This window comes from Phocoena phocoena, chromosome 15, assembly GCF_963924675.1.
Source record: "Phocoena phocoena chromosome 15, mPhoPho1.1, whole genome shotgun sequence".
Classification (NCBI taxonomy): domain Eukaryota; kingdom Metazoa; phylum Chordata; class Mammalia; order Artiodactyla; family Phocoenidae; genus Phocoena; species Phocoena phocoena.
The window spans coordinates 71,377,495-71,392,813 of NC_089233.1; the positions used below are offsets into that span (position 1 = coordinate 71,377,495).

The window sequence follows — 15,319 nt, forward strand, 5'->3', positions numbered from 1 at the left end:
GGGCATAGTCAGATCTGTGAGTGCAGAAGATGGAAGGGAGAGGGCAATCTGGAGCCAGTTAGGAGGCTGGCAGAGAAGGAACAAGGACCTGAATGAAGGCAGGGAAGGTGTGAGTGGGAGGAGGGGCTGGCCAGCACGAGTGGGATTTAGGAGGGGTTATGATAGGTCTGTCCCTGATTGAGGCGGGGAAGGAGGATAAGGCATGGTAAGTGCAAAGGAAACATGTCCTGTGAAGGGTGATGGGGTGCAGGCCAGAGCTGGATGTTGGCGTGATGCCGGTGACTCACTCAACCAGAGGGAGAAGGTCCTGCTGAGCTTTCTCATTAATGAAGTAAGTTCCTTCAGCCTTAAGGATTATTGTCTTATTGAGAGATTGATTTAAGATCTCGTTTCCGGGAATTCCCTGGCGGTCCAGTGGTTAGGACTCTGCACTTTCACTGCCGAGGGCTTGGTTTCAGTCCCTGGTTGGGGAACTAAGATCCCACAAGCTGAGAGCTGCGGCCAAAAAAAAAAAAAAAGGATCTTGTTTCTGTAGAATCTATACAAAGTTCCAACATGTTTATCACATTCTGGGGGCATCTTGTTATATTGTACCTTTTTTTTTTTTTTTTGGTACGCGGGCCTCTCACTATTGTGGCCTCTCCCGTTGCGGAGCACAGGCTCCGGACGCGCAGGCTCAGCGGCCATGGCTCACGGGCCTAGCCGCTCTGCAGCATGTGGGATCTTCCCGGACCGGGGCACGAACCCGTGTCCCCCACATCGGCAGGTGGACTCTCAACCACTGCGCCACCAGGGAAGCCCTATATTATACTTTTTAAGTCCAGACTGTCATCAGCACATTACACAGGGATTGTGTCAGAACAGTGAACAAATTTTAATAAATTCTGGCTGGTGATTAAAGGTTAGAGTGCCCTAAGATAAATGATAAATTTCCATTAATAAAAATGGCACTAGGGTAAGGAAAACTTTGCAGTTTTCATATGATTTCACCAAGATAAGGGTGGCTACCCTTTTTCAAATCACTGGTGTGTATTCTCTTTCCCTTTATCATTTTTCTTGATTGGTTTTATTCTCTAGTCCTGCCCTCAGCTTTCTCAAATAACCAAATGGGTAATTCTGTGTTTATTTTTTTAAATTTAGGATGTTGTTTTCCAGTGGCTCACAACAGGAGACATCCACCTAAACCAGATTGATGCTGAGGACCCAGAGGTAGGAGGTTGTGAATCATTAAAAAAAAACTTTGAAATGAAAAATGGGTCCAGCTTCTCAGCACCACTTCTAACAGTTCCAAAAGAATATCTATCTCTTACTTTATCTGTTAGACAAATGGCAAGAAGTGATGCTTTTTAAATTTATTTATTTATTTTTGGCTGTGTTGGGTCTTCGTTTCTGTGCGAGGGCTTTCTCTAGTTGTGGCAAGCGGGGGCCACTCACTATCGCAGCCTCTTTTCTCGTGGAGCACAGGCTCCAGACGCGCAGGCTCGGTAGGTGTGGCTCACAGGCCCAGTTGCTCCACGGCATGTGGGATCATCCCAGACCAGGGCTCGAACCCATGTCCCCTGCATTAGCAGGCAGATTCTCAACCACTGCGCCACCAGGGAAGCCCAAGAAGTGATGCTTTTTGGCGAGACGAAGGCCATGTTGTAAAAAAATAATCAATGAGTTATGTAATTCGTCGTAGAGTTCAGTGGGGTGGGAGCCGCTCTCTGTATATGTAATAATTGGAATTTAATGTATGCTGTCTGGCCCAAACTTTCAGAGTCAGTATCTGTAGAGAAATACTTCTTTCAAAAATATGAATGATAATAAAAATAATTTTTTCATGAAGAAACAAAGATCATCAGAATTTAAGTTTCAAGCTATCATTTTGTTGCCTTTAGGAATAACAATCCTAAGGGCATTATGATAATACTTATCAGACAAATCAGAGTGGTGAGACCAGCACTGGACTAGGAACCAGTAACTACATTCTAGGTCCCGCTCCACCATGAGCCCTGGGACCTTAAGCAGGTTATTTCGGACCTTTTTCATCTTAGTTTTCTCATTAGTTTTGGGGACACTAACACCTGTGTTCTTTGTCTCACAGGATAATTGTGAGGCCTAAATGAATAGATGTAAATTTACTTGTTAAACTAAAGGCTGTAAAAAGGGCTATATATCTATCAAGACTTTAAAAAAAATTCTTGTATTTTTTATCTACCAAGCACTGTATATCATGTACTTCCACATAAATCATCCTGTTTAAACCTCACCACAGCCCTGGGAGGTAGATGGTCTTATTCTTATTTTACAGATGAGGAAACTGAAATTCTGCAGGATTGTAATATGCCCAAAGAGCAAGCAATTACAGAGCTGGGACTCAAACCCAGGTCTCCTAATTCAAAGTCTACTCGTTCTTCCTTTAGTTCTGTGTTTCTTAAACTCTGAAATGTCAGGAAAATGATTTCTTGGCGATGGGTAGCAGGAGGTGGGCAGAGGCCCTCAGAAATGGCTGCCCACTGACTGCTTCTGCCCTCAGCTGAGGACTGACTTCTCTGGGAAACCCAGGGCCTGACTAGGGTTAGCAAACGCGAGAGCCCTATGTCTAAAATACTCCCTTACATGGAAACATTAAGTGTGGAGGTATTTTGCTTAAATTTCTCCTGAAAAGTGATGTTCGCCCCCAAAACAGAAGAATTGGGGTACAGCCAGGAATTCGCTTTTCAGGTCTCACAGGACCCAACTCTGAGTGGACGGCATCTTTGACAGCCGCCAATCCTACTTAGAGTGTCGTGGGTTGAGGGAAGCAGCGCTAAGAGGTGCTGCATCTGCTCGTGTCCTGTGTGGCCGCTTTGCTCCTGCTAAGTTTCTGTCATTCCTGTTTTCTAGCTGAGGAAGCTGAAGTAAGTAAATTCTCCAAGGTTCCCACTTCGATTAATACCTGCTCAAGCCATTCTTAACGCCCACTTCAGGCTGATTCCGGAGCCTGAGCCTTTTCTACTGCTCTGTTGTTCACACTCCACCACGTGTGACATTGGGCTGGTTCCAAAGGGAAGAAGCATCAGTAGAAACCAGAGGAGGGGAGTGTTGTTAAGGCCTTTCTCGAAAACCGTGCAGTTTCATATATCTTCCAGTTGTGAGACCTGGTGAAAAACATTCTTTGTATTGTAAGGCTTTGGAAAGTAAAACACTGGACCCAGTAACATTGTACAGTAAGAAATTCTGAAAATCTAAACTTCCTGTGATTTCAGGTCAAATCTTATTATGTTGGAATGGGTTTCAAACCCAGACAGTAGCCCAGTTTCAAATGATATTTAATAAAATAATAGTTTGATAAAGAGCTGAAGGAATTTACATAACAAGTTTTAACCTCAAAATCTGCCAGGAAGTCATGAAAACCCGTGGTCTTGGGAGCACTCTTTTTATTTATTTTTATTTATTTATTTATTTTAACACCTTTATTGGAGTATAATTGCTTTACAATGGTGTGTTAGTTTCTGCTTTATAACAAAGTGACTCAGCTATACATATACATATATCCCCATATCTCCTCCCTCTTGCATCTCCCTCCCACCCTCCCTATCCCACCCCTCTAGGTGGTCACAAAGCACCAAGCTGATCTCCTGGGGAGCGCTCTTTTTATGTTTCTGTCTGGACATCTAAGTCCTTGCTACTTGTCTGAACTAGGATTTTGTAGCAGGCTTCTGTGCGGAGCTAAGAATTAGCCACGGGACCTTTGGGACTGCTGGGCCCATACTTACCTCTGTGCTGTGACCCAGGTGTATGTTCTGCCATAGTCAGCGCCCTTGTTACTGCTCTCACCTTCATCCCTGTCCTATTAGAGGGTTGAAGCCTCTACAACAGCCAAATAGTGCTAGGAAGGGCATTTATTTGTTGATGCTTCTCTCCTGTTTCTTGTCTAAAAAAAAAACTTTGAGAATTGGGGGAGTTTTCGACGCTTGGGATATAGGGAAAAGTGAGCCTGTTTGTCTTGACGTCTCATTTCCGTCACGCTCAGGCACGTTTCCCCAAGTTCTGGCTCTGGAGAATGTGGAACAGTATGTTGTGGGTGACTTCAGAGACCAGTTTTTAAAACTATCACCAAGTTGGCCTTGTTAGAAGTCAAGGCTAAAAGCAGTTCAAAGGGAAATTAGGAATACACAGACTCCTGGTTGCCAGCATGCATTTATTTAAACTTCAATTTATTGCTCGACTAGGTAATGCCTTCACATAGTTTGGAATTCAAAAGCATATGCAATGAACAGTCTTCCTTCTGTCTTTGCCCAGCCACTTGGTTCCCTTCCCCAGTGACAGCAGTCTTAGCAGTTTCTTGTATGTTCTTCCAGAGAGATTTTATATAGAGATAAGCAAATATGCATATGTGTATGCTCTCCTTCCCCCTTGTTTTACCCAAATGGTGCTATGTACGCTTTGTATACACACTGTCTAGCACCTTGCTTTTTACAATTACCAGTATGTCTTGGAGGTTTTTCCATACTTATTCATAAAGAGCTTTCTTTTGATTGTTTTTTGAAAACTGAATTTTCTATTATTTGTACTGTGGTATATTTAACCAGTCTCCTATTGATGGTCATTTAGGTTTTCCCAGTCTTTTACCAACAGACAGCACATGTCATCATTAAGGGTTCTCAGCAGTGCTGCAGGCATGTCCTCGGCTAGGTGAGAAGGGCTGGGGTCTAGTGTCCAAGGAGGGGTTGTCTGTGCTGGGGTCACAGGTGGTTCGTACACAGGACAGGAGAGAAAGCAGAGCGTACGGCCCAGATGCTAGTGGGTGGAGAGAGGATAGATGTTGAAATGGTAGCTTGTGGACTTTCTTTTATGATTGTGTCTGTTTTCTCACTGATGTAGAAAATAAGGTCATCAGCTAAAATTAAGAGATAGAAAATCATATTAGATGGTTGAAGTGACAGAAGGAAAGTGTTGCCTACGAGAATGGGAAAAGGGAATGAACTTGAGAATTTAATTGATGGCTGAGCACTCAAGATCAGTGTGTAATGAAAAGGAGACCAGTCAGCAGGGTTGTGCGTTTCTCCAGCCATATTCAGCTGTGTGCGGACCAGCATGAATCATTGCAGAACTGGGTTTTGTCAGCGTTGGGGATTACCCAGGTGACCTTTGTCCTTCTTTCCACCGAGAGTGACTTATTTAAGCTTTAGTTGTCAGTGATCATGAACAGTGAGATGTCTTAGCAAGAGAGTAGAAATATCGCAGATTTAGACCTGAGGCACTGGAGACCAGACAGAGTAAATTCTTGCCCCTGCTGTGCTGAAAGGAACCCTCTTGTGGCTTTCAGATTTCCGACTACATGATGCTGCCCGACACGGCCACCCTGTCCGAGCGGCTGCGAGTGTGTCTCCAGGAGGGCGATGAGAACCCTCGGGACTTCACCACCCTCTTCGACCTGTCCATCTACCAGCTGGATACCACTTCCCTCCCCAAGGTCATCAAGTCAGTACCTCGGCTCTCTCAGCTGCTCTGCACTCCATTGAGTGTTCGGTTTGAAAACACTGGCCTGGGGGCGGGAGTTAGGGGCACGGCCAGTGCGGTGTGCAGAACGTGTTCTCAGACCTGTGAGGAGGTTGGCCGAGACAGCTGGGAGTCCGGGGCGGGGCTCGGTACAGAGGGAACTGCCAGCACTTGTCAGTTCCTGCTGTGTTCCAGGCTCTGTATTGGACATTTAGAGAAACCAGCTTGTCCGGTTTACCCAGGACATTCCTGGTCTGAGCACAGAGAGCCCCACGTCCCAGAGACCCCCCTCAGTAAACCGAGGGGGGCAGTCACCCTGTAAGCACTCCACACTGTGCCTTCATTTAATACTTTCAGTGGTCCTCTGAGTTACCTGCCTCACTTCCAGCTGAGGAAACAGGTTTAGAGAGGGAAAGGATTCTCCCACGGTGGGAGCAGGGATCTCAAGCCAGGCCTGAGTGTCTTTCAGGCCAGTCCTTGACTCTGTTTCATGCCGGCTTTGTTGGTGGTGTTCTGCATCCCTAACAACAGGGGCAGGGCCTAACATTTTTGAGCATCTCTGGCCTGGCACAGGATCGACATCTGGATAAACCAAAGGCTGAAGGCACAGCTACAGATGATTGTCTAGCGTCCTGGCCCTGTACTTATGTCCAAGGTCATGAAGCACTCACAGAGCTCTGACTGTGCTGAGCGCCGTATCTAAAGTGTATGGTTGTAGGGAGGAGACAGACAAAAGCTGTGATGCAAGGTTAATCCAATGCTAAATGTGAAATGTAAAACTGGAGGCCATGGCATAATGAGGAAAGAGAATTCGATTCCGACTGGGGTAAGCAGGGAAGGCTTTAAGAAAGAGGGGCCATTTTAGCCAGGCATTGAGGATTTCAAAAAACATTTCTGGGTGACTTGGCCCTCTGATGGATGGCACACTTTAAGGGGTGAGAGGATTTCAGGAGATGGTTTGGGGTGTTGGGAGAGAACATTCTGCAGGAAGGTTGCTTTCTGAGCAAAGGCAGGGTATGTCCAGGCAAGGAAGTTCATTCCTAGTTGCCATTTGAACTGCATTTAGCCTTGACTCCTTTAACAAGTACCATGTTAATTTTTTTATGTACGTTGCTTTATCATGTACTAATCATAATACAGTTATTATCCCTGTTTTACATATGAGGACACTGAGGCACAGAAAAAATAAGTGAGTTGCTTCAGGTCACACGGCTAGTTTTTGGTGGTACCTGAATTTGAATCCAGCCAATCTTAACCCTGAACCTGGGAAGAAATTATCTGGAGATATATTACTGTAGGAAGTTAGAGAGTCTCTGAAAAAGAGGACAACACTGACACCCCCAGAGCTGCCAGGGCATCTCTGTCACCCCCTCACCACCTGCAGCCTGCGGGTGACAGCCAGGTTGTAAATCCTGCCTGCACATTTGGCTCTTCATTTGCACTTTGGTTTTGAGCTCTGATGTTCTCCTTCTAACTCAGGGCTTTTCTTAGGATAACAAAAGTTCCATCAGGCTGCTCCGCTGGCTGCTTCCAGTCCGACCGGCTTCTGCCGTTTTGACCTGCTTCTCTCCTGATGCAGGTGAACCAGGCCATCACGACCATTCTTCAGTGTTGAATGAGGGACTGATTGGAACTGTCTGCTATTTTAGTGTCGGCAGAGTCAGGTGGTGGATGTTTCAGAGGCTTGGATGGCTCCTTTAATTGTATTTGTCTTTCATACCACAGCAAAGGGCAGGAGTTACTGGTTTACAGTTTCTGTATGGAGCTCTTAGGTATTTTTATTCGCATGTAACAACTTTTGAATGCAGTTTCTCTTTTTGAATAAAAATTGCATTCGTCATTAAATATTTATGTCAGCTGTAGGGTATTGCTCTGAAGTGACTTCATTTGTCCAGGGTATTTATTGATGCCTGTGGGGTGTGAGGTAGAGATAAACAGTGTGGCGGTCCCTGCCCTCAGAGTTCATGGTGGGATGGAGAGTGAGACATGGGCGGTGAAAATGCACCACCAAAGGTCAGGCCAAAGTATTCTGGAATATAGAGCAGCCCCATTTCACAGATTTGTGTATAGCAATAGCATTTATTCTTGCCCTTTTCTCATATTGATCATCTTTCTGAATTAGGTTTTGCTTGCTTTTAAGATTAGTTTCTCCACCCATTCCCCACCCCCATCAAGTACATGTTGGCTACTAGTAGGAGGACGATTTGGGCAGGTGGTGAGCCGAGTGGAGAAAGGGAAGGCTTAATGGAATTTATTTTATTACTTACACAGGGCTCCAGCACAGTCAGCTCTACCTAGGGACAGAAAACAGAATGTCATGGCTAGAATGACCAAGGCCAGGACTTGGCATCAGGGTTCTTTGTGTGTGGGTACTAGAACCTTTAGCTTAGAACTGCCTCTAATTCTGCCATCTGAGTAGACTTAGTCGCGGGGCTTCTGGTTGGCAGGGATTAGCCAGGTCTGAGTTCTGACCTTGCCTTTGTTGCTTCCTAAGCACACGACCTTGGGGAGCTACTTCAACTCTATACCTGTTTCCTCTTCTGTAAGAGATTACACCCACTGTCCAGGGCTGTTTTGAGGGTTACATTAAATAAGTGCCTCGTACAGGGTCAGGTACAGCATGTGGCATGTTGTAGATGCTCAAGAAAAGTTATTTCTCTTCTCTCCATGGGGATCATCTGCTCATTGCTAGGATAGACGCTCCCCAAGCATCTTGGACTAGTGGAGGTGGTGACGGCATAAGCTCAGCTAGCCATCTTTCTTTTTTTTTTTTTTTTTTTTTGCGGTACGCGGGCCTCTCACTGTTGTGGCCTCTCCCGTTGCGGAGCACAGGCTCCGGACGCGCAGGCTCAGCGGCCATGGCTCATGGGCCCAGCCGCTCCGCAGCATGTGGGATCTTCCCGGACTGAGGCACGAACCCGTGTCCCCTGCATCGGCAGGCAGACTCTCAACCACTGCACCACCAGGGAAGCCCAGCTAGCCATCTTTCTGCGGTCATAGACCTGTCTCCTTTCTCAAAGCACCCCTACAGAGAAACAGTCATGAACTTTGTCCACATCCCTTGGCATTTGCTTGCTTAGATGAATTTTGAAAGGCCACAAATGAGCACACAATTTAAGTTGGGTGAGTGAGTATATTTTAATTTGCCTCATTCCCAGAGGAGGTCACAGAGCTTGTACAATCTATACCCCGATGCAGAAGGTCAAATTAAGGTTTGGGAGGACGGAGGCAAAGGGGAAGCCGCAATAAAAAAACTACCGTAGGGGAAGGTCAGCCCTTGACTCCATTAACTCCTTCGTGCCGTCCTCACTCCACCACAGCTGCTCTGGCTGCCCCGCTGTTCCGTGAAAATGTCTCGCTCCCCTTTCCCTCTTCTTGCTCTGGCCTCTGCCTGGGACGCCTCTGAGGGAGACTGCCCGACCTGCCCCTCCCCTCACTCAGGGCTGCTCTGGCAAAGCCCCACTCCCTGCCCCTTCCCTGTCTCTGTCCCTCTCTGCAGATTTGCTTTTCTTCCTAATGCTTATTAATCCCTGGCATCTTGTCTTTTGTTTATTGTGTGTCTCTCTTCCGCTAGAATGTCAGTCCCACGAGGGCCTGCCTTGGTCTCTTTTCTCCCCTGCTGCCGTACTCCTGGCAGATAAAACTGCCTGGTACACAGTAGGTGTTCAGTAGATGTTTGTGGAGTGAATGAGCACACAGAAGTGCATATCCTGTGGATCTGTTCAGTCGCCAGAAGCAGACTTCAGATTTGACTCCTGTCTCTTGATGGTGAAAACAAATAAGGAAACACAGTGAGTTACAAGATTCACGGTGTCCAGTGGGTACAAATTAAAAGCCTATTTAGGAGAAGCCCGATAGGAAACTTGAATGAACTTTCCCTTTCAGTTCTCAATAAAGTCATGCCGTCTGTTGCAGTAGAGAAGATTCCTGAAAGGATCATTACATTACGTGTAACAATACATTTTGTGTGATTTTTATTTTTTTGCCAAAGTGCTGAGCCTCCTGATCGTTGGAGACGAGCACCGTGAGATCAGTTAGACATGCTTTGCATCAGCGTCTCATCTTGATTCCTGCTTTTTTATCTTCTTCTTAACACAGGGCTCACGAACAGCTAAACGTGAAACATGAACCTCTCCAGCTCATCCAACCTCAGTTTGAGACGCCGCTGCCAGCCCTTCAGCCAGCGGTCAGTGGGTGTGTGGGGGCCATCCTGCCGCGGAGCCCTGCTGTTTGCCCCTCCCTCACCAGCTGGCCTCGTGTGGGGCTGGCTTCCTCATGGGGTCATGTTTCTCTGGCTCAAACCATGCACAGAGACCAAACCTGTTAGTATCTACAGGGACTTCCATTTGGTGTAGTTCCCAACTGAGGAATCACGGGTGTGGACCTCTCTGGCTGTTAAACGTTTCCTGTCTTGTGGGGTTGAAGGGCATGTATGAGAACACCTGGCTGAAAAGGAGGAAGAGCTTTGTGCTAGAAAGCTTTGAGCTCTCCAGGCAACGGGCATTCAGATTCACAGCACAGTTCTAAGAGCCCAGGGGACAGTCATGTGTCTATAGGTTATTTTTCAACATTCCAGTCCAGCGTGAGCTCCACTTGCCTTCAAAATTGTCTTATCCCACCACATTCTGGAAGGTTATGAGCCAGTTGGCTTCACCTTGGTAACCTGAAAATTGGCCACAGCGGAAGTGTTTACAAAACAGGAAATGACAAATGCTACAGATGAGGCCTCTTGTTTTGAGTGATAGCTCAACATTTATCAGCACACCACTGCCTCATACCTGCACAAATTCTGGCTATAAGTTCAGCACTTTCTACATTAATCTACATCTGTTTCCCCAGTTTCTGTCCCTGAAGAACTCATCATCAGATGAGAAACGACTCATGCAATCAAGTGTTCAACACAAATTTGCACAAAATGCAAATAAGCCAGATAAGCCCCAAGCTGTGTGTCCTTGCATGAGTTGGTACATGCAAGGACGCTGGTACATCAGCTTGGCGAGTTTGGCGGCGTGCTTGGAGCTGGTTCTACTGGGTTGCTTGCACTGGGCCGCCGTCTTGCTTGCTGTGGCCTCATGGGTTAGGACGGAAGGTGGTGATGGGCGCTGGGCGGTTCTTCGTCTCATTTTCCTTACATCTTATCACCGTCAGTTATGGCTTTGGATGCGCTCTTTCATGAAAGACTTTATTGCCTTTTAGGTTTTCCCTCCTAGTTTCAGGGAATTATCACCCCCTCCGCTGGAGCTGTTTGACTTAGATGAGACGTTCTCCTCTGAGAAGGCCCGGCTTGCTCAGATCACCAATAAGTGTGAGTGTGGTCAAATTCTTGTTTGTTTTCTTTTGTGAGTTTTATTAAATTGTGAATTTCTGAGATTTGTCGTGAAAGAAAGCTTAGAGTTTGTTTAGGGAGAACAGAATATGAATGGAAGTATAAAAGCACAATTTTTGTTTATTTCATGTGAATGATGTGGCTTGTTTCCCTAGGGGTCAGTTAGCTCAGTGAGCTAGAACATGGTGCCAGGCAGAGGCCAGGGTCTCAGCTTTAATTCCTGTGTGTCTTTAGTTCTGACCTGTTGGGTGACCCCAGGATGAATTCTGACTCTGGCTGCCTCTTAGCAAACCTAGGCCATTGGTCACAGGAGCCGTTGAATAAAAAAATTCAGTCAGGGCCAAGAGAATTACAGAGACTTCAAATTGGAAGGGATTCTAGAGAGAGTCAAGTGTGCCCACCCTGACCCGTGGGTGAGGAAATGAGGCTCCGGGCCGCACAGCTGCAGGGTGAGTGGTGTTCCCGACTCTCAGCCCCGTGCTCCTCCTGACATGCCCTTCCTCCAGCACAGCAGGTGGGCCTGCACACATGGATTCGGAGACAGAAAATTGAGGCAGGGACCCCACTCCTGGGAATCTAACCTAGGGAGGTAAATGAAGGTACACAGATGACTACGACATTACTTATTAAAAAATAAAATTCAGTTGGGAATAGCCTTCGTGTTCACTCACAGGGAAATGGTGGTAAATTGCACCACATTCAATCAGTGGGACGATATGTAGTCATTATAAAAGAGGCTTACGAAGGCCAGGGGGTGACACTGAGATTCCTAAATGAAGAAAGCAAGATATAAAACTGCACTTAGAGTAGGATCCCAACTATGTGAACATCTGTATGTGCTCGAAGACCAGAAAGGAATGTGCAAAAATGAAAATAGTTCAATGTCAGACACCTTTACTGCATCTCTGTCCCATGCCAGGCATTGTGGTAGGTGCTAGGCAATCAGAAATTAGCAAGACCTAGTAATTAGTCCAGTGGGAATAATAGACCTGTGAAGGATCAGACCCTTTGACCATGCGTTTCTGTTTCTAGCGGTTTATCCTGCAGAAATCCTAGTAGAAATGCATAACAGAAAAGATATAGAGATATTAATTGTAGCATTCAAAAAATAGACAACAACAGTCTAATAGTCTATCAGTAGGAGAATTGGTTTAAAAAAATATGAGACAAAGTGGAATATTATACATCTGTTAAAAGAAAGATGTGGAGCATAAGCTTTGACTGGAATGTCCATGTTACATCGTTAAATGATGACAGCAACTTACAGAACTATTATAGTTTGATCCCCTGTTTTTACACATATGTAGACATGTAGACATACATGGCAGTAATTACCTTAGGAAGTATTGGTGGGGGTAGAGCTAGAGTGAGAGAACACTTCTATCATAACTTTAAAAATGCAAATCAGAGGGGAAGAAAAGAAATTACAGTATAGTGTAAGTAGGGCAGTAATGGCTGTCCATCCTTGATACAGGACTGGGGATGGTTACACAGAGAATTATGGATGATTTTTTGTTTCTTTTATTTCCTTTCCTATAATATTGCTATAGTAAATGCTATTTAAAATACCCCTGGGACTTCCCTGGCAATACAGTGGTTAAGACTCCACGCTTCCACTGCTGGGGGCGCGGGTTTGATCCCTGGTCAGGGAACTGAGATCCTGCAAGCTGCGTGGTGTGGCCAAAAAAATTTTTTTAAATAAATAATATACATAAAATAAAATACGCATATGTCCTTCACATAATGATCCTTGCGGCAATCAGAGAATGGTACTTTGATTCCCCGCCGGTGGCTCCTGTTCTTTGTAATGTAGGAATGCCAGATCTGGTAATAGCGAGCCAGAACCTGGCTAGCTTTATTCTAATTAGGAGTGTCACACTTTTGTCCTAATTTACAAAAACAGCACATCAGAGATCTCTACAGTTTGTCACTGTTTAAGTCCTTTGGTCACATTACCCAAGGGAGAGGTGAGTGATCTTGAGAGATGTAGGAACCTGACAGGGATACCCAAACCACAGTAAGTCTGTACTTGGGGAAGGGCAGAGTCACGGGTGAACCTAACCGCCCCAACTGTGCTTAGGTACTGAAGAAGACCTGGAATTCTACATCAGGAAGTGTGGTGACATCCTTGGAGTCACCAATAAACTACCAAAGGACCAGCAAGATGCCAAACATATCCTCGAGCACATCTTCTTCCAAGTGGTGGAATTCAAGAAATTGAACCAGGTACAGAACCCAGAAGCCCCACTCAAGTGGGAGTCCTTCCAGTGGTGATATCATCCATAAACTGGACTTCTCGTGTTCCATGCCATTCATTCTGCAGGCATTTCACTAGCTACTAGGTGAACAAAACAGATGATGTTCCCTGCACTTCTGGGACATATATCTAGCTGGAGGAGACAGTAAACAATAAACGTAATATATAAGTAAATCACATAGGATGCTAGGAGATGATAAGCGCTATTAAAAAGTAGAGCAGGGTCAGAGGGATCAGTGTGCTGAATGTGGTGATATTAAATTAAATAGGGTGGTCAGGATAGGCCACACTACAAAGCTGACATGGGAGCAAAGACTTGAAGGTGTTGAGGGAGTTGGCCATGGAGATAGCTGGGGGACAAGTGTCCCAGGCAGAGAGAAGACCTGTGCAGAGTCCCTAAGGCTGGGCTCTGCCTGGCTTGTTTGAGGGACAGCAGTAATGCCTGTGTGGCTGGAGATAACTGAACCAAGGATGGAGCAGCAGGACGTGAGGTCAGCACCTTATGTTAGAAATCATCTTGCCCAGGGCTGACGACCAAGAACTTAAAAATTATGCCTGGCCTTCATCTTGTGTATCCCTGGACAGGATTTCTAAAATTAAATGTCCAACCAAGGTTGGTAAATGGGCATTCATTTATATACTACTGATGAGAGAATAAGCTGGTTCCACTTTTATGGAGATATTTTTTATAATATCGTTCAGAAGCCCTAAATATATATATATATATATATATATATATATATATATATATACCTTTGACCCAGCAATTCTAATGCTTAGAATTTGTCTTAATAATATAATCCTGGGATTTCCCTGGTGGCCCAGTGGCTAAGACTCCACACTTCCACTGCAGGGGGCACAGATTCAATCCCTGGGCGGGGAACTAAGATCCTGCATGCCATGTGGCATGGCCAAAATATATATACATATTCCTGAATGTGTGCAGATTTACCAGTCAGGATGCTCAGTGAAGCACTGTTTTAACTGAAGAAAAACTTTCATCAGTAGGGAACAAGTACCTAGGGTGCATCCATAAGATTAAGAATGTTTAGAAGGATGTTTAAGGATTTAGGAAGACATTCATGATACAGTAAATGGGGTGGGGGGAAAGGACTATAAAACAGTATAAAGAGAATGTCCATCTTTCATACACACACAACACACACACACACACACACACGATTTTAGATGCTGAACAGAAAGACTGATTAGGATCTGAGCCACTATTGGCGGGGGCTGGCTCTGCTGTGTACTCATAATATATGCCTCGTATGTGCCGGCCTGGTGCTAGATGTCAGCGCTGTGGCGGTGAATGCTGTCGTTGCTGTCTGCCTGAGCTACGTGGAGCGAGACAGGAACATTTGGGCAATTAGAGTGCTCTGAGATCAGTACCAGGAAAGCAACTCAGAGGCAAGGTATTGGTATCCTTGCTCAGCACTGAAATGTGGGGTGGGGGCCAGGCAGATTCCCAGCAGTACTTACCTTGGTGGCAAGGCAGAGTCAGGCCCCTAAGGCCAAGGTAAGAAGTCTGGTGTGGTGTCTGCATCAGTACCTTCAAATGTATTTGCTCCCCATTCATCATGGTGGGTGGTAGGCTGTGGTCAAAGCCTTCTCCTGGTCGTGAAAACTTAATCCTCGGGCTGGATTTAGCCTTAAAGCCCAGAGATTAGCTGTGTGTCCCAATCAATGATGATTTAGAATCTCTAATCAAAGTCCAAAACAACAAAGAGTTCACATTTCAGGTTTTGAACTGAAATTCTAAAATTCTCTGTCTTATTCCCTCATCCAGGAACATGATATTGATACAAGTGAAACGGCATTCCAGAACAATTTCTGAGGACCAAGCCTCTTCAAGCATTTTCTGCCTCCAGATTCTCTCTTTATAAACTCTTTTTGAATTGTCCCTCAATTCTTTATCAAAATTGTCTATACAGTCTTTCTTCTATGAGCTGTGGAAGGTCTGTGCATCTTCTGTAGTGCCCAGAGAGGGATAACATTTCTAACTTCTGTAAGGCATGTTCCATTTTTTAAATTAAATCTGTTTGAATCTGTATTTTTATAATTTATGCATCAGTCTTTCATTGAAGTCTTTTCTTTCGACTCCAGTTCTAGATTTGAGTCTCTTTTATCAGAAGCATAAATAACTCTCAAGCTTATGAATACTGTACAGCTTTTGGACTAGCTCAAAAGGATAGAAAACAAACTTAACCCACAGTCTGTTTGCCCCACTGTACCTAATGAAAAAGGTAAAATAGTTGATAGGTATCTTC

General features: G+C 45.2%; 1 protein-coding gene across 1 annotated transcript in view; it reads left to right on the plus strand.

The window, feature by feature from the left end:
- The window catches only part of IFT52 (intraflagellar transport 52), a 33,389-nt gene extending 18,287 nt beyond the window's left edge, over positions 1 to 15,102 (plus strand). The window contains exons 9-14 of the mRNA XM_065892892.1: positions 1,141 to 1,209; positions 5,294 to 5,448; positions 9,565 to 9,652; positions 10,663 to 10,771; positions 12,873 to 13,018; positions 14,839 to 15,102. Of these exons, the coding sequence (XP_065748964.1) occupies positions 1,141 to 1,209; positions 5,294 to 5,448; positions 9,565 to 9,652; positions 10,663 to 10,771; positions 12,873 to 13,018; positions 14,839 to 14,886 (615 nt within the window). The 3' untranslated portion in view covers positions 14,887 to 15,102. The remainder of the gene's footprint in view (positions 1 to 1,140; positions 1,210 to 5,293; positions 5,449 to 9,564; positions 9,653 to 10,662; positions 10,772 to 12,872; positions 13,019 to 14,838) is intronic.
- Positions 15,103 to 15,319: the final 217 nt, after the last annotated feature.